Source organism: Apiospora kogelbergensis (genome assembly GCF_038363985.1).
Source record: "Apiospora kogelbergensis strain CBS 113332 chromosome Unknown utg000007l_segment0_segment0, whole genome shotgun sequence".
Taxonomy (NCBI): Eukaryota; Fungi; Ascomycota; class Sordariomycetes; order Amphisphaeriales; family Apiosporaceae; genus Apiospora; species Apiospora kogelbergensis.
The window spans coordinates 4,350,378-4,369,158 of record NW_027117424.1 but is presented as its reverse complement, the minus strand read 5'-3'; the positions used below and the strand labels follow the sequence as shown (position 1 = coordinate 4,369,158).

Here is an 18,781-nt window from a genome sequence, read left to right as displayed (position 1 = left end):
CAAAATATGTTTAGCGAAACAATAGACGAGAAGCCACTCTGAGGGGATTGGTCAGTGCCTTGTGAATACCGGGGTCCTTTTGCGGCAGTCATTGACAGCGGACACGGGACTTGTTGGGACAGACATGCATGTCAATCGTGTCAACGGTTTAGGGTTTTGTGGTGATTCTTTGGAATTTCAGCTTGGCTGGCTCTAGCGCACGAACCATTGACTTCGGCTGAACCACCCACCTGTTGGCCGTGAATCAGGTTGGAGTTCCTATTATCTGCCAACACGACATGCATTTCCGACGACCTATCGATTGGGAAGCCGGTTCTTAAATGGCTAACCCAGCGTATTGGAGTCGTAATGATTTGGCAGGCTTACGGATTGGGCAACAAGACGGGACCAAGTCCATGAGCAAAGCAAACAACTGGCGAAGCGATCTGCGTCCAACCGATCCTTGCTCCCCTAGCTAAACCTATGGGTAGATAGATAGATGAGGGATGGGATGGATGCACACACACAGCACATTTGAGACCTAGAAGAACGCCTCTCAGCCGCACTTCGCGATGGCTGTCCAGCTGCTGACTCACATGGGGGATGGGTTCGCAAGTTTTGGAGAGAGAGAGAGAGAGAGAGAGAGAGAGAGAGCGATCTGGGTCAGTTGCTGTCGACCATATATACTGGGATTGACGGCGACTGGAGACACGTTGAGTGGCAGTACAGCGAGTTGACACTTTCTGCAGACTGTAGGTAGAAACTGGCGACATCTTTGACCAACTTGCATAAGCCCCTGGCGGACTGTTTCGCTGCTGTTCATCCGCGAGAAAAGAAGAAGACAGGTGAAGTCGACCAGCAGCCATGGACAATAACAGCTACCACTACCACCACCAGGCTCATAACGTGAGTATGGGCGCGAAACCGAGCTCGTGATAAGAAGTGGTCTGTCTAACGTGTGGGTAACATGGGACGCAGATGCAGCATCCGGGTTCCCGGCCCCGCCGCCCGCCATCTACCAAGTCCCGTCGCCGGCCCCAGTAGTTCAGCCCTTCGCCGACGTCAAGCAGCCGCAGCAGCCCATCGACATGCAGCAGCCGCCGTACCCCTCAGCCCCCGGTGGTTCGCCGCCCCCTTTCCAGAAACCTGCCACTACCCCGGCGCCGACCATGCCGGCGGCGGCGTATCCTCCCCAGCGCAAGCTCGGGTCCGGCAGGTCCACGACGGCCACGGCGCCCATCTCAGTCCGTGGGCCGCGCCCATCTTCGACTGCTTCAACCCCGCCGACCAATGTCAGTAATCGTTAAACCGCTCGAGCCGATGTTGGCATGTGCGCTGATGGTCGATTGGAAGTGTTTATGGCGTGCTTCTGCCCCTGCATCGTCTTCGGCAAGACGCGCGCGCGGCTTCGCGATCCGACCATGGCCACGTACGACACCGTCAATTCGGATGTAAGTCGCGCTTCACGATCTCCCCGTCGTCCATCTCGCGGTGGTGTCGCCATTCTTCCCGTTCGATCATGTCTCAAGCTAATGAATGGATCGATCGTCCACCAAAAACACAGTGCGCAATATGGAGCTTCCTCGGCATGTGCGGACTCAGTTGCATGTAAGCTCCTCCCCCTCTGCGTCCCTTTTCCTCGACCGATTCCAGCGCTCGTCCAATTGAACCTGATGCCTACGAACAGATATCAATGGGTCTCGCGCAAGGAGATCCGGGCCCGGTACGCCATCAAGGGCGACGCGGCCGAGGACGCCATGCTGACCGCGTGCTGCCCCGTCTGCGCGCTCGTGCAGGAGGAAAAGGAGGTTGTGCGACGCAGCAGCGCCGCGCAGCAGCAGGCCCCCGCGGGATACACGGCGCAGGCTCCCATGCAAGTCCCCGTGCAGATGCAGATGCAGATGCAGCAGTAATTCAATTCATTTCATTCGACACACGGCGCATGACTCGGCATCGTTTGGGAGGGTGTCTCGCATGAGCGCGCATGCTTGTCGTGCATGGTGTAGAGGGAGGGGTGTCTGACGGCCGACGACCTGGCGCTAGCAACGGTTTTCCTGGCTGGTCACTCTAGTCGCCGGGGATTCTTTTTCGCCCTACACATTTTACATACATACATATACATATAGTGGTGTGGTTCGGATGGTTCGATCTGGTCGTCTTGATTCAAGTGTTCATGCTTATGCTTTCGTTGTCTCCCAAACCTGCAGCAATAACATCCGATTTCCGGCCGGGAAGAGAGGCGAGAGGGGGTCTGCGTGCGCGTTCTCGTCCTTCAATTCCAGGCGTTCCAGTTATATCAGGTATTCCGAGTAGTCAAAACAGGGAGATTGCATATAATTCCTCCTAGCGCATATGCATCGGTGTAGCGTGCCTGTCTTGTCAGTGTTGCGGTTGCATAGTGACACCGGCCTGCAGGTCAGGAACAACCTCTCCGCCAACCGCTCTCGTTGACGTCACCGGGCCCTGTCCGGCGGGAACCAGCAGGTCCACTACCACAACCGATAGTCCAACTGCCTACTTCCAAAATCCGTTTCCTCTTTTTGTTAGGCCTCGAGGCACGCGGGCACATTCGTCGTAGAATTTCACACTAGGTGCCGATCGATTATACTTTCCTAAAGTCAATCAACACCTCTACGTGATCTTCAACCTACCCTACCTCTTTACCCCCTCCGCCATCACCAAGGGTTCGGCTCGCTGCTTATTCATATTAGTCAGCAAGGATGCCCATCAGACACAAAGCGGCGGAAATCCCGACGAGCTATGCGACATGTAGCATCGGGTACCGGGAGTCGCACACGCTACCGCTCAAGCTCAAGGCCATCGCCGACGCCGGCTTCGACGCCGTCGAGCTGTCCATGCCGGACATCCTGGCGTACGGCAAGATGCTGAACGGCACCGAGCCGGACCCCACGGACTACGACACGCTGGTGGAGATCGGCACGGCGATCAAGGGCCAGATGGTGGAACACGGCCTCGAGGTCATGATGCTGCAGCCGTTCGCCAACTTCGAGGGCTGGCCCAAAGGGAGCCCGGAGCGGGAGGACGCCTTCGCCCGCGCGCGCGGCTGGATGCGCGTCATGGAGGCCGTGGGGACGGACCTGCTGCAGGTCGGCTCGTCGGACGCGCCGGGCATCGCGGGGGCCTCGTTCGACGACATGGCGGCGGACCTGGCCGAGCTGGCGGACCTGCTGGCGGCCAAGGGGTTCCGCGTCGCATATGAGAACTGGTGCTGGGCGACGCGGGCGCCGGCGTGGAAAGACGTCTGGGACCTCGTGCAGAAGGCGGACCGGCCCAACCTGGGCCTGTGCCTCGACACGTTCCAGAGCGGCGGCGGCGAGTGGGCGGACCCGACGACGCGCACGGGGCTGGTCGAGGCCGAGATCGTCGTCGGCGGCGCGGGGACGGACGAGGGCGAGGGCGAGGGCGCGGGCGAGGGCGAGACGCGGCGGCCCATGTACCGCGCCCAGGTGGAGCAGCGCTGGAGCGAGTCGCTCGCCGAGCTCGTCGTGACGGTGCCCGCGGCCAAGATCTTCCTGCTGCAGATCTCGGACGCCTACAAGATGGACCCGCCCCTCGCCGACGAGGTCGACGCCGAGTCCGGGCTGCGGCCGCGCGGGCAGTGGAGCCACGACCACCGGCCCCTGCCCTACGACGGCGGCTACCTGCCGGTGCGCGAGTTCCTCAACGCGGTGCTGGATACGGGGTTCCGCGGCTACCTGTCGATGGAGGTCTTCGACCCCAAGGGCCAGGAGAGGCGGTATCCGGACATGGGGGCGTACGCCAAGAAGGCCATGGACGGGCTGGAGAAACTGTTGGTGGCATAAGTATCGCCATTGCATCAGCATCTGCATCTGCATTTAGGGAAGAAGGGAGTGAGCGGGTGGGCTTCACGATGACGGGCACCGGTGCAACTCGAAGCCCGAGGGGATACGGGATACCGGAAGGAACGGCAATCGACTAGTGGCTTAGACATGAGATTGCCCCATTACCGAATGACGAAATCCACTTTCGATCAGCATCTCTCGATGAGGAAAGTTAGGAAAGTTAGGAATCTTGGGAGGCGCGGGCTTCTGCGCGGACGGCAAACTAGCGGCCACGCCAGCGGTACCGAGCGCGCAAATCCAACACGTCATGCATTCTGCACAAAAGCTTAGCAAACGGCGTGTAACCAGCAAAACGTTATCTTGGCATCGATCTCCCATGTCCATTCTGTATGTTTTGGCCTCTTTGTTCGTCTACATCATGGGGCTTAGATGCAGCAATATGTCAACGATGAGTCTTACTTCACGGCCTCTTTCTCGCGCCAAGACCTCCATAGATTCGCATTCGGGTTGACTGTTGATGGACTCATCCCCCGTGGCTTAGACACCCAGCTGCATTGCTAGTCAGGGCAGACTTCTAGATAAGACTTGAACAAGCTATACATCGCCCTTGATTCTGGTTTTAGAGTGTTTCACTTTCTATCTTCCTTGTCTTCTTCGACTTCTTCCCTCTGACGAAGCGCGGTTGGGTTTTGTTACCGCCGTTTGCAGCCGCCGACGCCGCAACAGTGTGACAATCCACCCGCCATGGCGAAACCCCAGTCCAACCTCGCGCAGCTGCGCGACTTTCTCGCTTACCTCGCCACAGTGAAGGGCGACCTGTCCAACATCACGGCCCCGCCCTTTGTGCTGTCGCCAAAGTCCGTCACCGAGATCCCCGCCACCTGGGCCGAGCACCAGTCCCTGTTCCTGGCGCCCACGGCGGAGCCCGACCCGGCGCGACGTGCCCTACTGGTCCTGGAGAACTTCCTCTGTAGCCTCAAGCGCCAGGCGTACACGGCGGCGTCGACGGGTTCGGACGGCGGCGTCAAGAAGCCGCTGAACGCGTTCCTGGGCGAGCTCTTCCTCGGCGCGTTCGTCGACGAGGACGACAAGGCCTCGACGACGACGCAGTTCATCTCGGAGCAGGTGTCACACCACCCGCCCGTCACGGCCTGCGTCCTGTACAACCGGGCCCGCGGCATCTCGTCGTCGGGCTACGTGGCGCAGCAGACCGTCTTCTCGGTCAGCCGCGGCGTCGTCGTGCGCCAGGTCGGCCACGCCATCATCCGCGACGAGGTCCACGGCGAGAGCCACCTGATGACGCTGCCGACCATGGTCATCAAGAACCTGATGCTGGGCGCGCCCTACCCGGAGCTGACGGGCACCTGCTACCTCGTCTCGAGCGCGGGCTTCCTCTCGACCGTCGTGTTCGAGGGCAAGCGCAGCAGCATCGCCGGCGGCCTGGGCCTGGGCCGGGGCGGCGCCAGCCCGTCGCCCCACAGCGTGCGCGCCACGCTCGTCGACCTGCGCGACGACAAGAAGCCGCTGTTCGAGGTCGCGGGGCAGTGGACGGGCGCGCTGCGGGTGACGGACCTGCGGGGTGACGCGGCCGTGGTCGACGAGCTGCACGTCGACGCGGTGGCGCGCAGCGAGCTGCGCACGAAGCCGGCGGCGCAGCAGAGCCCCTGGGAGTCGCGGCGGGCGTGGGCGGCCGTGGCGGCGGGGATCCGCGCGGGCGACCTGCAGAAAGTCGGCGCGGCCAAGACAGACATCGAGGAGGGCCAGCGGGCGATGCGGCGCGCCGAGGCGCGGGCGGGCGTCGAGTGGCCGCGCATGTTCTTCCGCCGCGCCGCCGGCGACGCCGAGTTCGACGTCCTCGCCGCGGCCATCCCGGACCCGGCGGCGCGCGCGCTGCAGGCCGACCGCACGGGGGGCGTCTGGAAGTTCGTCGGGGTGCGGGCGGCGGAGGCGTTACTAAAGGAGAGCGGGGAGTTCCATAGGGGATTGGCGCCGACGGGGCAGGTGATGGGGATGGACAACGGCTCGAGCAGTGATGAAGACGACGAAAAGGATGAAGTCCTCACACCGCCGCTGTCAACTGAATCGCCTGTTGGCGAGAAGGAGCAGTTGCGGCGGGCTACCGTGTCCATACGTTCTTCTTCCTCGGGGAAGCCGGGCTGGCCAGTTAGACTTGACGGAAGTGCGAACGCGGAACGACATCAAATTGCGCAAGCGATCGGCACATCAGATGTTTTAGGTGTGGACAGTACTACGCCAATTCAATCTTAGGGTGATCGATCCTGCGCTTGGACTTCACCACGACAAGATGCGACCACCACTGAATTGGTACGGGATATGATATGACCTGGATACCATAAACCGGTATTTCTCTGGTTATGCGACCCAGGATTAGAGACGGTGCCGGGGGATGGCCCTTGGTTGATGAATCTCACAAAACTATTGTTAAAATGAGAGACTTGAAGGCGATAGCATAGGGGCCAAAATGGTCGTCATATGGATTTCGGTGTTGATCAGATTGAAAGTGGCCAAGGTCATAAGGCTACTTAAAATCGAGGTATATATCATGGCGCCCTGGGTATATAGTCTGTTCCATCATTATACATGATCTCTGTCCGCCTTGACACGTGAATACCACCCGACTGTCGGAGACGTTCTTCACGACGCTCGTCCGCTGTGTTCCTCGCGTGTGTGGTGCTGAAGATATGTGTCATATATTGACTGTTGCTACCTGCTTCGTGGCCATCGTCGTTTTCGCAACCATCAATGTACCCCCTGACATGACGACCGCCTCGTGTGGGATTGGAAGGCCCTCCTGTTGGTAGCAGCCGCTACGTCCGCGCCCGGTCGAGCTGAAGTTGCTTTTAGACCGGTGGCCGTGCGCGTAGGAGCGAGATGGGCCGTGATTGCTAATACCGCCTGCTTTTCGGACCTTGGAAAATATGCTAATGGATGAGGTGGCGCATGTTAATATGCATGAGGGATTAGTACGTAATCGCGTGAGTGACTTACGGTCGAAGGGATGGAAGCGATGCGGCAAGAATACCGACTTGATGCTCGATACTGGGTTGATCATTGGGTCAACTCAACTTCAATAGCAACAAAGAGTTCCTCAGCCCTCGTGTGACTTACTAGAACCAGATATGAAAGCTGTAATGCCTGGTGTGAGGGCAGTGTATCAGTTGAACTGATTGGCATAGTCTGGTGGGCCAGGATCCTCACTCACTTCGTATAGACGGGGTCTGCAAGCCGTCTGCGACCAAAGACCATACGTACAATAGACGCGGCACAAGCACTGAAATCAACCGTTAGCAGGGCTTTGTCATTAAAAAATAGGGGCATCATGGGGGCCATCATGTCTCCACCTACAAGAGCCCGAGACTTAAGATGAGGAAGAGCGTTACCCTGGCCCGGCGGTTGATTCTCAAAGCCAACACCACGGGGATGGGGAGAAGACAGAATATGATATCGGTCAGAACTTTGATGACTGTAGTATCATTCATTTCAGCAACAGAGAAGCGTATAGGGTACAAGATCACACACAGAGAACATACCTCCGTTCACGGTGTTGATGATGGAGAGCACCTGTGCGGACTGGCACTTGTAGGTCGGGGCGGCGCTCAGCCCCGGTACCCACATGGCCCGAATCGGGATGCAGGCGATGTTCAACATGACGACCGAGTAGACCATGAAGACGGCGGAGAAGACGATGATGTACCACAGGAACCGGTGCTGCGCCGGCGTCTGCGCGAAGCGCTTGAGGCAGAACCCAACCGAGATCTTGACCAGCCCGATGCCCGTCAAGGTGAATTCACCAACCATGTAGGTCCAGTACGACAGTCCCTCCTTCCATTGGGGCTTGATGTCCTTGGGGTGCCGTCCGGCGCCGTGCTGGACCATGCCGACGAAGCAGACCATGCTCACGATAGCCATGATCTATGACGTCGCTCAGTAGAAGCAAGATCGTTAGCCGATAGCCTCATGGTATGTGGATTTTACTCATCAGACTTACCAACGCAACTAAGATGATCGCATCGTCGATGCTGAAGGACTTCAGCATCACTTGGCGAATATAGAGTCGCAGTGAAACCACGACAAACGTGATGCCCATCACAGTGCCGGTAATGACCAGGATATACTCGCCATTCGATTCCACTGACCTCTCGTCTTCTATTGTCGATAACGTGGCCGCTGCCATGGCTCTTGGGAAGTTGATATTTGCGATGTATAAGCTAGACCATCTAATACGGAGCCACCCCCTCTATAAGCCACTTTCTTAAAATTAAGGGTTTAAAATTCGAATAAATTAGATTTAAATAGGCTTTTTAAAATATATAATACCTTAAATACTAGTATTCATATATATATTTTTTACTAATTTTATTTTTACATCCTTTATATTTAAATATTTAATTTTAAATAATATTTTAAAAAGAAAAATCTAAGATTAAAGGTTAAATAACTTTTTAATCTACTAATATATAAATTAAATCTTTTAAAGATATATAAAAGATTAATATATTTATTGAAATCTTGTTTCTTCTTTTAAAAATCTTTATTATTTAATTTATTATTAAGGAAAAGGTTAAATTTACCTTAAAAAGTTAATAAATTTTCGTTTTTCTTTAATAAATCTCTTAGTATTTAATGTATTTAAATTTTCTCTTTTAATTATATTCTATTTAAAAATATATAAAATTAATAAAATTTTAAAAAATAATTTATTATAAAGATTATAAAGTTATTCTAAAATTTAACTCTATACCTATTTTATATATAAATTTTTTAAATAAACTTTAAGCTATTATTAAAAGGGGAAGGTAATTTATTTAATTTAATTCTAAAGATAAGTATTTTTTCTTTTTTTAACTTAAATTTTAATCAATTTAAATTAAACTTATATATATTTTATTCGATTTATTATAAAAGGTGGGAAATCGACGATTTAGGTGTAAAACGGTGGTTCATAGTGGGGGTGGCTCTGTATTAGGTGGTCTAGCTTAATAAATGCATTAGTGTCGCCAAGGAATCAGCGAACCTTTTTCACAAGGAGAGCAGCAATTAAGCAACTTTTCCTCTAGAAACTACCGTCCTATAAGCAGGGATTCACGGCATGTTTTAGCTGTATCTCCCCACTGACTCTCGATGCGACTCGTGGGAATAATGGTAATACCTGACAGAGCGACAATCGTTGTCTGTGCGGGTCGCAACCCTTGAGAATATGGGATTGAGACTATCCACCCAAGCTATGCAATGGTGACTTGGACTGAAGTACGGCGATATTCATACACAAATGGTGGGATGTTCCTCCCGCTAGTCATGCCATGTCTTGATGTGTAGCACGTGGATAATACGCAGACACATTCAGTTCGGACGCATGACGTCGGCTAATGCATCATCGAGATGGTCGAGATACCACGCAGTGTAGCTATCAGAAAAACCTCCCTACTCCCTTTGCATTGGATTACGCATATGTTCTCCGACCTCTCGCTACACCCGGATCGATGCCTCCGTAAACGCTCGTAGAAGTCAGCGTATTATTTCGAGGTGTTGACAGCTTTTGCTCATTTGATCGGCCTAGTGCAGACTGGGCCAGATGCAGAAAGGGGGGGCAGGCAAAACCTCAAATGCCTCTGTTCCTTATAAATTACAAGAGAGAAGTGTTTGCTCTGCAACACGCGTGAATCTCACTCATGCATTCGTTTCACATACAAGTGCCTCAAATCGTGACTGTCTAACTGACACTGCGACAAGTTCAGAATCCTGTTAATCCAAAGAAGAGAAAATATCGATAACATTACAATCACAGCCACTTGAAAGTAATGTTTTTGTGTCCTTACTTACCATCACTGGGTGGAGTGAAAGCGATTCTTTTCGGGCATTGGCAAGACGTCCAACTAGTTCAGTCAGTACTCCGATGAGGGAAAACTCTGCACAGGGGCGTTGAAGTCAAATAACCATGAAACGCAAGCCAGTGTTAAATGCTCTGTAATACACATCTAGCCAGGGAGAAAACAAAATTCATAGTGTTGTACATTGATTGTGTCAGGGGCAGGTAGGGCATGCATGAGTATTCCACGGAGATTGCTGTCGTTGGTACAATACTAAAGATCAGACCCTTCGATAATTACAACCATACGGCCATAGTTCTAACTCACTAGGAAAGAATGTAGTTCATGAAATACGCCGTATAACTGTTGATGGGAGAGTTGCGGCTCGTAAAGTTAGGGCGAACCGACGAGCATGGGGTCGCGGTTAACCGGTCAGCGATTCCGCCTGTGCCGCAATTTCAGATCGCAGGTGCAGTTATACCGATGACAACGACAATAGGACTGCAAGATATGAGTGCACTGACTGCTAGACCCTAGTAGGTAAAGCTTCTCAGAAACTCAGCGTCGTAGCTGCTGAATCTTCACCAAATGATAGCTTGTTGGTTGCAGAAGATTACCAAACAACATCCGGGTCGTTTCCTGAGTACTACGAGGAGCAAGAGATTGCGAATATTCCGACGATAGGCCTGCCGCTTGTGGGACTACTAAGCATATGTTCATATTGTCCCACGTAAGACTTGAGCACCTAAGCTACCCGAGGGGATCTTGGCTCTTGGCGTCATGGCTGGGCAATATACTACTATCCACGCTACTAATGCAAGGCCAAGCGCAGCTGTCCTATTCGATAGATAGAGACTTCTGTTATCCACATAACTTTAAACACGGTTTAGTTATGACATTAGCTTGGCCGCTTTATCTTCCATGAACCACATGCATTGGCTCGGAAGATCTCATATGCAAGTCAAGCCAGGTCAGCTTCCCATCTTAGCCGATGTGAGCAGGAACATACAACAAACTGTATATCAGCGCAAGGAGATCCAAATTGCTTTGGGGCCCTTGTTCACTTGTCATGTCTGGATATTGGTGTCGAATATCGCAATTTCACTGTGCTTCTAACCCCCTCAGCACCCTATCTAAAAGACCCACAGCCTCCAATAGCAAATATGCAGTTGCCCCTGGTATCTCTGGCGCTCCTGGCATCTGCGGTCTCGGTTGCCATATGCTGGACCCCTGCCCCGTCCTTCGGGTCCGACCAGGCGGCGGCCGAGTCACTCGCCCAGCTGAAGGAGGCGTGGGCTGACGGCAGCCTGAAAGGGCACCTGTCCACCAAGGGTGTAGAGACGGACAAGTGCGACATGGAGCAGGCGAGGGTGCGACGCGAGTACTCGACCCTGTCCAACGACGCCAAGCTCGCCTACACCCGCGCCGTCCAGTGCCTCATGGCGAAGCCGCCCGTCACCTCCGTCGACAAGGCGCCGGGGGCCCGGTCCCGCTACGATGACATGGTCGCCACCCACATCAACCAGACCCGCACCATCCACCGCAGCGGCTCCTTCTTGGCTTGGCACCGGCACTACCTCTGGACTTTCGAGCGGGCGCTCCGGGATGAGTGCGGATACGAGGGGTATCTCCCGTACTGGAGCTGGGCTAAGTCATCTCAAGATCCTCTCAACTCTCCTTAGTAAGTTGCCATCTGTATCCCGCACACGCGTCTTGTTTTTCTCTTTCTCTATCCTCCGACAGGCTGACACCGTGTCGGTCTAGTCTCGACGGCAGTGAATACTCCCAGGGCGGCAACGGCGAGTACGAGCCACATAACTGCACGACTGGACTACAAAGCGGCCTTCTGTGTATCGAGCCCGGCCAAGGAGGTAAGTCGTTTCCAAGCCGCAGAATTCCGTTTCGGTGTCCTCTCTGTTCTTCCCCCTACGACATCCAATGCTGACTTTGACCGTGACCCCAGGGGGCTGTGTCAAGACGGGCCCCTACGCGGGCGTTATGGCGAACCTGACGGCCACGGTCCCGCAATGGCCTGGCGTCACCGCCAAGGCGCCCTTCAGCTACGACCCCCGCTGCATCCGGCACGACATCTCGGTGCCGTTGGCCCGGACCTGGTCGGGCGACGAGCACATCGTCGACCTCCTCCGGAACCCGCTGTACCAGACCGACATCGGCGCGTTCCAGGACCGCCTCCAGTACACGGGCAACGCCACGGTTGGGTGGTACGGCTTGCACCAGTTCGGGCACTTCCTGCTAAACGGCGACCCTTCTGGTGATGTAAGTATTCGCCGTTTCTTTGTTTCCTTCCATACAAATGTCCCATGTCTGCCAGAGCCTTCCTGAGACCAACAACTCATCTAGTTCTTCAACTCGCCCAACGAGCCCCTATTCTGGCTGCACCATTCCATGGTAGATCGGGTATGGTGGACGTGGCAAAACCAGAAGCCAGTCGAGCGTGCTTTCCAAGTCGCCGGCACCCGCACCATGAACAACAAGCCGCCCAGCGACAACGTCACCATAGAGGACACTTTCGATATGGGATTTAACGGCGGCGAGGTGATCATGAAGGACCTGGTCAGCACGGTGGCGGGGCCATATTGTTATATCTATCTATAGATGTATAAAGCACATAGAAGGTAGTGGTTACCTCTAATAACATGCACGTATAATTGAGAGACAAGTGGCCTGCGACTTGGAAAATATGACGACTTACTTGGGCAGCGTCATGGTCATGTGAGGGATTGCAGTTACGTGCATTATAGTACTAGTAGTACTTCACCACTCCATAGCCACCTCCAGCTATTACCCTATTCTAGTTATTGTCCTACTCTAGTTATTATCATACTACAGACACAATCAATAAGTCTTCTGAGAATGTCCAGTACCAAGGGCGGTGAAGTAATTGTACATTCAATTCTTCAACAATTAACGTTGTCCAGGAACAATGGTTTTCAAAACTTTGTTCCAGATTTAATTTTGCTGCCTGAGATGCACTTTCTGCCAACTAGCAATCGAGTTTTGACATGGCTAACTCGAGTTTCATCCTTTGCCATCTCAGAAATTCATCATTCGTTTCGTTTCTGCTGGCTTAACAGCTTGATCTTGAACTGAAAACGAAAGAAAGAAACCAACATTCAACACCGATTATTTCTCTTCCTCAGCGAGATATTTTCCACCGAGCACAGCACAATTCCAGGCATTTAAAGATATTTCACCGATCTTCAAGCAATGGTATCCTCACCACAAGACCCCATCTCCAACCTGCCTACTGAGATCTTGCTAGAGGTTGCCTGCCGTCTTAGCGTACACGACCTAAACAATCTAGCCAAGGTCAACCGCAACCTGAACAATATTCTCATGCCGGAACTGCCGAATTCAAGAGACGATTACGGGAACGATCGCTATCTCTTCCACCTGATCAAGACGGGCAACATGACCGAAGTCGCGGCCTGGCCCGGCACCCCCTCCACGACCCTGTTCAACCTGGCCGGCCAGTTCCTCGCCAACTACCAGCAGACGGCCAATACGTCAGTCCGAGACCGGATGTTGCATCTCCGCCACCCCTATGGGGTATGTCTCCGCATCGACAAGTCGGGGCTGATGGTCGCCGTCGACCACGGCCAGTGGGAGCTCGCGGCCTTTCTGCTGCGGCGCGACGGCGGCGACGTGGGCTTCTTGGGAACCCGCGAGCACTTCTTCTACGAGACCATCACGCTACCACCTGCTGTGCAAACGCTGCCAACTGGGTATATCTTGGTCTGGAAGCCGCCCATGTGGGAGCAATTCAACGAATCCGGTCGTTATTGGGAAGCTTATTCGTTCCAAGGTGGCACCTCGAGAGATATCAGACGCCTGCTGGAGATATGCCAGCGTCACATCGACCAGCACACGACAGTGGAGGAGATAATAGATGGATCGGAATAGCAGCTGGAGTGGGATAACAGCCGGGAGAAGCGGCGAAGCATCACTAGTGCCGCTATGTGTGGCAAAGGAGGTGATGACATCTGGTACGTTACGTTCAGGTAACTAGCCCCAGCTCCTGCATTCATTATTCATGAGACATGCCATCAGAATAGCAAGCCCCCAATCTGAGCGAAGAGCTCTCGCCTTCCATTGGCGGATCTGTGGCGAACCACAATCCTAAACAGAGCATTGGTTCTTTTACTGTAGTAAAAACCACCTTGCCAGGTCGCCAATGCTTATTGTCCGGTAAACAGTAAAATCCTCCAGCAACGTCAAGATTGGCTCCACTGGCTGGACTTCGTGACGCCACCCGTCGAGTACGGTGCGGATCTACGAGACCGCTGCCGCCTCTGCTGCGTTGTCGGCAGAGAGTCCTCGGACCTCTTCGTCGTGGCCCTTGTCATATGGAGGTTCAAAACGACCCAACCGAAACATGTTGAGCTGTTGAGGGCCTTGATCGGGAAATGGGCGACGTTGGCTGCTGGTGAGCTGCATACCTTTCAGACCTTGATCAATCCTACAACTGACACCGAGCCCTTGGCCAGGGATTTCGTGGAGTCTCTCTCTACTGCGGAGGCCGTGGAGGAGGTCGCTGTTGTTGCGGAAGCATCCACTAGTACGCCTCATCCCCCTGAAGAACCAAGTCGCATGACTTCATCTTTGAAGCCCTTAGTGGTGAGCAAACACGATGAAGCTATACCTGTGATAGAAGGTAACAACCTCGAGCTTAACAACACGGTGCTTTCTGGTATGGATGCTCTAAGTTTCCAAGAGCTCAGTATCGAGACTCCTCATTGGCGATTACCGTCGATTCGGGACGTGTCCTCCGAGTGGGCAAGCTGCTAAACTACGGCGTTTCTCTAGTGGCATCGAATTTTTAAAACGTTACTACTTTTAAATTAACGTTAGAACGCTATTAATTAAGGATATTTATTAATATTTTAAATAAAATAGAATAAAATAAATTATATATAAAAGAATTTAAATATAATTTAAAAACTTTTTAATAAACTTTTATAAATTTTAAATTATATTATATTATTAAATATATAACTTAATTTAACTTTTAAATAAATAGTAGTTAATTATATAAGTTATAACTAATACATATAATTAGAGTTAAAAGTTATAGGTATACTTTTAAAATATAGCTTTATATAGTAATAATGAAAGAGGTCTTAGTTTAGGGTTGTGATAACGGATTTACGATGCTGAGCCGTATGTTAGATGATGCAGCATTGCACTGGAATTGGCGATGAATTCTTCCATTGGCACCTCGCAGTCGTCCAAAGGATATTTGCAGGATTACCTAGATCTTATTAAGATCAGTGTGGCATGCGTGTTGGCTGCTTGCCTGTCAGTCAGTCCCCACGCATCTGCCCGTCATTTTCTCGGGACCGTACTCTCGGGACCGAGATTTCAGACCACTTCGGCGGCACAATTCGGGGCCAGGCGCTTTAGGCTAAGTCAACGTGGGAAATGTGCACTATCCGGCCGCTTCGGAAGGGGTAGCGGTACGCGACTCATCATCTGCATTTGACAGGTTTTGCAGAAACCAACGTGGTGCGGCGACAGGAAAGTATTTGCCCAAAAGCCAAGACTCTTCTGACTTTTCCGAATCCGAACGGCTGGTACAGCATCTGTGGCAAAGGGAGAGTTGTCCCATGCGTCGTCCCACGGTGACAAAGTTCCCTCCTACACGTGTTGTTGGTTTCACGTTGTTTGCTTAGCGATGCCTCCCCTCTCACTGGTCTCTGTCCTCCATTCCAATAGACGACCCATCACGCGCCGTCAGCAAATGCCTCTTCCGTGTGCTGCGCGGCCGAAGTGGGGACCGTTCTCGGGACCGGTGGTGTTGGCTATAAGTGCATCCATTCCCCAAGTGAAAGTGAATGCCAAATTTCAATTGGTAGTATTGTATTCAATGTCGGTTGAGGAAGTGTGAATGCTTAGGCGCATCATCCACCCTTGCAAGTTTCGCCGTCACTGCCATCGACCGTTATTGTGCCACCAAATTGGGTTATACAGCGTCCGATTGTGACAGCAGTTGTGAAACCGCTCACGAACAAGGGACCGAGATAAGCGAGACAGCATCATCCAGGCGCCCGGAACTGCAAAACGCCTCCCATTTTTGCCTGAGCGCACATCTCCCTGCTTTAAGCCAGCGGGAGCTTGGCTCATAAAAGCTCCCGCGAGAGTCTTCGCCCAATTAGCATCAACAGAAATAACGCCACAACGAAAATGAATACCGTTAAGAAACCTCTAGACATCATCATCCTGGGAGGCGGCATTGCAGGCTTGACCACAGCCCTGGCTTTGACCAAGTTTGCGCCCCGAGATGCCGTGCCCAGAATCCACATCTTCGAAATCCGACCGGTGCCTGCCACCATAGGCGGCGCGGTCAACCTCACACCGAACGCGCTGCGTATGCTCAACCATCTGGGCGTGTATGAACTCATCCGCGAGAGAAACTACGGCAAAGATATCGATGAGCTCGAAGTGTTCGACCTGCACTCGACCAAGCTCGCCGTCTCCGACTTCCGGGGCCCCGAGGGCAAGGGCATAGGGAGCCCGCCTTTCAAAGCCCTGCGCATCACTCGAGGCGACTCGCTTAAGGCGGTGTTGGAGGTCATCGAGCGGCACGAGAACATCACGTTGACCTGCGGGAAGCGGACCGTGGAGATCAAGGAGACCAGAGACGACGTCACCATCACCTTCGAGGACGGAGGATCCTGCACCGCCGACATTCTGATGGGCTGCGACGGCATCCACTCGGTCACGCGCCTGAAGCACGTCGACCCGGCCCGGAAGGAGACGTACACGGGCGTGTGCAACGCCTTCGGGTTCGCCCGGGTCCCCAAGGGTTCGAGGTGCACTTCCAGTGCACGGCGCTCAACTTCTCGCGACGGGGGATCATGTTGACGAGCTACCACGAAAGCACGATGGAGTCGGTCTACGTCGGGGCCCTGATGTCGGTGCCGGACATCGGGACGGGTCGCGACGGGTGGAAGCAAGTGGGCGCCGACGCCGAGAAGACGCGGGCCGACATTCTGAGGCGGTTTGGCGACAGCAAGATTCCTTGTGTGCGGCCGCTCATCGAGATGGCCGAGGACTTTTACCTGTAAGTGACATGATCCGAACTGCCTTTGCTTTCCCTTCTCGGTTTACTTTACTGTCAAGAGAGCAGTTACGAACTGACGAGAGCCCAACAGGTGGCCCGTCTTCACACTCTCCAAGGACGGCCAATGGTCGACCGGCCGCTGCATGCTCCTGGGCGACGCGGCGCACGCCATGCCGCCGCAGGGCGAGAGCACGGGCATCGTGTTCGAGGACACGGTCGTCTTCTCGCGGTGCCTGGCGCGGTGGATGGAGAAGGGCAGGCCGGGCGGTTCTCCCCGCGAGGCCTTCGCGGCGTACGAGCGGCTGCGGAAGCCGCGCATCGCCGCCGCGTTCGACGAGTCCCGCGCCGTCATCGGGTCCGTCGCCGACGCCGGCTGGCTGGGCTACGCGCTCAAGACGTACGCTATCCCCTGGTATGTGTGGTACACGCGCAAGAGCCGCGACAGGCACTTTGAGGAGGACGTGACGGGGGTTGAGCTGGACTACTAGTTAGTTACATAGTGTCAATGTATTATTTTATGCAGCTTCAGCTACCCCTAATAATTAGCGGGTGAATGACGCTAAAGGATGCTTGCTACCCCGCGTTCTTTGACGCCTGCAGCACCCCCACCATCCATCTTGTCGTAGCACTGACTGCGGGCCGAGATAGCTCTCCCTGCGACGTTTCATTTATTCTCTCAAGGGACCAGAATCATTTCTTTCCGATTGGGATCGCTACAAAACTTGTTGGACGGGTTGTCAATACATACATACAACAACCAACACGACCGAGCAGTTGGCGTCCCCAAACCCAGACCATCGAACCCCATCCGAGCTCCTCCCCGACCGACGACGCCGACCCCACCAACCACCAAACACCATGACCGACAACCACCCCATCCCCTCGCAACGCGGCACGCTCGCCCACCTGCTACCGCCGAGCTGGAAGGCGCAGATCACCGGCTGGCTGGCCGAGGACACGCCGTCCTTCGACTACGCGGGCTTCGTCGTGGGCGAGCACGCCCGGACCGCGACGCTGTGGGGCAAGAGCGCGGGCGTGCTGGCGGGCGTGCCGTTCTTCGACGAGATCTTCGCGCAGTGCGGGTGCGCCGTCGAGTGGCACCTGCCGGAAGGCGCCGAGCTTGATCTCTCCGACACGAACCCCAAACACAAGGTCGCCACCGTCACCGGCCCCGCCCGCGGCCTCCTGCTCGCCGAGCGCGTCGGCCTCAACCTGCTGGCGCGGTGCTCGGGCATCGCGACGCAGAGCCGGCGCGTCGTGACGCTGTGCCGCGCCGCCGGGTACACCGGCATCGTCGCCGGCACCCGCAAGACGACGCCCGGGTTCCGCCTGGTCGAGAAGTACGGCATGCTGGTCGGCGGAGCGGACGCGCACCGCATGGACCTCAGTGCCATGGTCATGCTCAAGGACAACCACGTGTGGAGCCGGGGGAGCATCACCGAGGCCGTGGCGGCGGCGCGCGCGGTGGGCGGCTTCGCGCTCAAGATCGAGGTCGAGGTGCGCGACGAGCGCGAGGCCGACGAGGCCATCGAGGCCGGCGCCGACGTCGTCATGCTCGACAACTTCACGGGCGACGGCGTCAAGGTCGCGGCGCGCAGTCTGCGGGAGAGGTGGCAGGGCAAGAAGCACTTCTTGCTCGAGGTCAGCGGCGGGTTGCGCGAGGATAATATCTCGGCTTACGTATGCAATGGTACGTTCCCTTCCCCAGGTCGTCGTCGCGCGAGCGCTTTCAATGTGGAAGGCATTGGGCTTGCTTATGTTAACGTGCAACACAACAGATATCGATATCATTTCTACAAGTTCCATCCACCAGGGTACGTCACATGTTGACTTTTCGCTGAAGATTGAGCAGGGTCAAGCTCGGAATGCCGAGACAGTCGTCTAGTTGATTTCAAATGTGACCCAGCCAGGGGACTAAAGGCACAGAATTTACTTCATGTACATGTTTAAGTACGGGTTTGGATCTGGCATCTTCGTCGCCCATATTCCAGGATATCTCCAGTCAGGTCCATAATTGCACAAATGACTGGTCTAAACACCAACTTGCTTGTATACTTGTCACATGC

General features: G+C 54.3%; 11 protein-coding genes across 11 annotated transcripts; 9 read left to right on the top strand and 2 right to left on the bottom strand.

Annotated features, from left to right (window-relative positions):
* Positions 1-843: 843 nt before the first annotated feature.
* PG998_011854 (uncharacterized protein) lies at positions 844-1,286 on the top strand (the record flags this gene model as incomplete). Its single annotated transcript, XM_066878670.1, has 2 exons — positions 844-889; positions 958-1,286. 2 exons carry the CDS (start codon positions 844-846, stop codon positions 1,284-1,286), a joined length of 375 nt encoding a protein of 124 aa, XP_066727724.1.
* A 366-nt stretch (positions 1,287-1,652) lies between these two features.
* Positions 1,653-1,892, top strand: PG998_011853 (uncharacterized protein; the record flags this gene model as incomplete). The annotated part of the gene is made up of 1 exon (XM_066878669.1): positions 1,653-1,892. The coding sequence occupies one exon, from the start codon at positions 1,653-1,655 to the stop codon at positions 1,890-1,892; it is 240 nt and encodes a 79-aa protein (XP_066727723.1).
* Positions 1,893-2,699: 807 nt separating this feature from the next.
* On the top strand, positions 2,700-3,803 carry PG998_011852 (uncharacterized protein; the record flags this gene model as incomplete). Its single annotated transcript, XM_066878668.1, has 1 exon — positions 2,700-3,803. The coding sequence occupies one exon, from the start codon at positions 2,700-2,702 to the stop codon at positions 3,801-3,803; it is 1,104 nt and encodes a 367-aa protein (XP_066727722.1).
* A 744-nt stretch (positions 3,804-4,547) lies between these two features.
* On the top strand, positions 4,548-6,071 carry PG998_011851 (KES1; the record flags this gene model as incomplete). Its single annotated transcript, XM_066878667.1, has 1 exon — positions 4,548-6,071. The coding sequence occupies one exon, from the start codon at positions 4,548-4,550 to the stop codon at positions 6,069-6,071; it is 1,524 nt and encodes a 507-aa protein (XP_066727721.1).
* An 801-nt stretch (positions 6,072-6,872) lies between these two features.
* Positions 6,873-7,154, bottom strand: PG998_011850 (uncharacterized protein; the record flags this gene model as incomplete). The annotated part of the gene is made up of 2 exons (XM_066878666.1): positions 6,873-6,987; positions 7,027-7,154. 2 exons carry the CDS (start codon positions 7,152-7,154, stop codon positions 6,873-6,875), a joined length of 243 nt encoding a protein of 80 aa, XP_066727720.1.
* An 11-nt stretch (positions 7,155-7,165) lies between these two features.
* On the bottom strand, positions 7,166-7,998 carry PG998_011849 (phosphatidylserine decarboxylase; the record flags this gene model as incomplete). Its single annotated transcript, XM_066878665.1, has 3 exons — positions 7,166-7,287; positions 7,355-7,736; positions 7,813-7,998. The coding sequence occupies 3 exons, from the start codon at positions 7,996-7,998 to the stop codon at positions 7,166-7,168; spliced, it is 690 nt and encodes a 229-aa protein (XP_066727719.1).
* A 2,796-nt stretch (positions 7,999-10,794) lies between these two features.
* Positions 10,795-12,247, top strand: PG998_011848 (uncharacterized protein; the record flags this gene model as incomplete). The annotated part of the gene is made up of 4 exons (XM_066878664.1): positions 10,795-11,312; positions 11,396-11,502; positions 11,595-11,908; positions 11,993-12,247. The coding sequence occupies 4 exons, from the start codon at positions 10,795-10,797 to the stop codon at positions 12,245-12,247; spliced, it is 1,194 nt and encodes a 397-aa protein (XP_066727718.1).
* A 612-nt stretch (positions 12,248-12,859) lies between these two features.
* Positions 12,860-13,555, top strand: PG998_011847 (uncharacterized protein; the record flags this gene model as incomplete). Its single annotated transcript, XM_066878663.1, has 1 exon — positions 12,860-13,555. One exon carries the CDS (start codon positions 12,860-12,862, stop codon positions 13,553-13,555), a length of 696 nt encoding a protein of 231 aa, XP_066727717.1.
* Positions 13,556-13,609: 54 nt separating this feature from the next.
* On the top strand, positions 13,610-14,440 carry PG998_011846 (uncharacterized protein; the record flags this gene model as incomplete). Its single annotated transcript, XM_066878662.1, has 2 exons — positions 13,610-13,638; positions 13,849-14,440. The coding sequence occupies 2 exons, from the start codon at positions 13,610-13,612 to the stop codon at positions 14,438-14,440; spliced, it is 621 nt and encodes a 206-aa protein (XP_066727716.1).
* A 1,395-nt stretch (positions 14,441-15,835) lies between these two features.
* Positions 15,836-17,203, top strand: PG998_011845 (uncharacterized protein; the record flags this gene model as incomplete). Its single annotated transcript, XM_066878661.1, has 3 exons — positions 15,836-16,464; positions 16,533-16,715; positions 16,807-17,203. The coding sequence occupies 3 exons, from the start codon at positions 15,836-15,838 to the stop codon at positions 17,201-17,203; spliced, it is 1,209 nt and encodes a 402-aa protein (XP_066727715.1).
* A 370-nt stretch (positions 17,204-17,573) lies between these two features.
* Positions 17,574-18,600, top strand: PG998_011844 (nicotinate-nucleotide diphosphorylase; the record flags this gene model as incomplete). Its single annotated transcript, XM_066878660.1, has 2 exons — positions 17,574-18,405; positions 18,494-18,600. The coding sequence occupies 2 exons, from the start codon at positions 17,574-17,576 to the stop codon at positions 18,598-18,600; spliced, it is 939 nt and encodes a 312-aa protein (XP_066727714.1).
* Between the last annotated feature and the right edge of the window lie 181 nt (positions 18,601-18,781).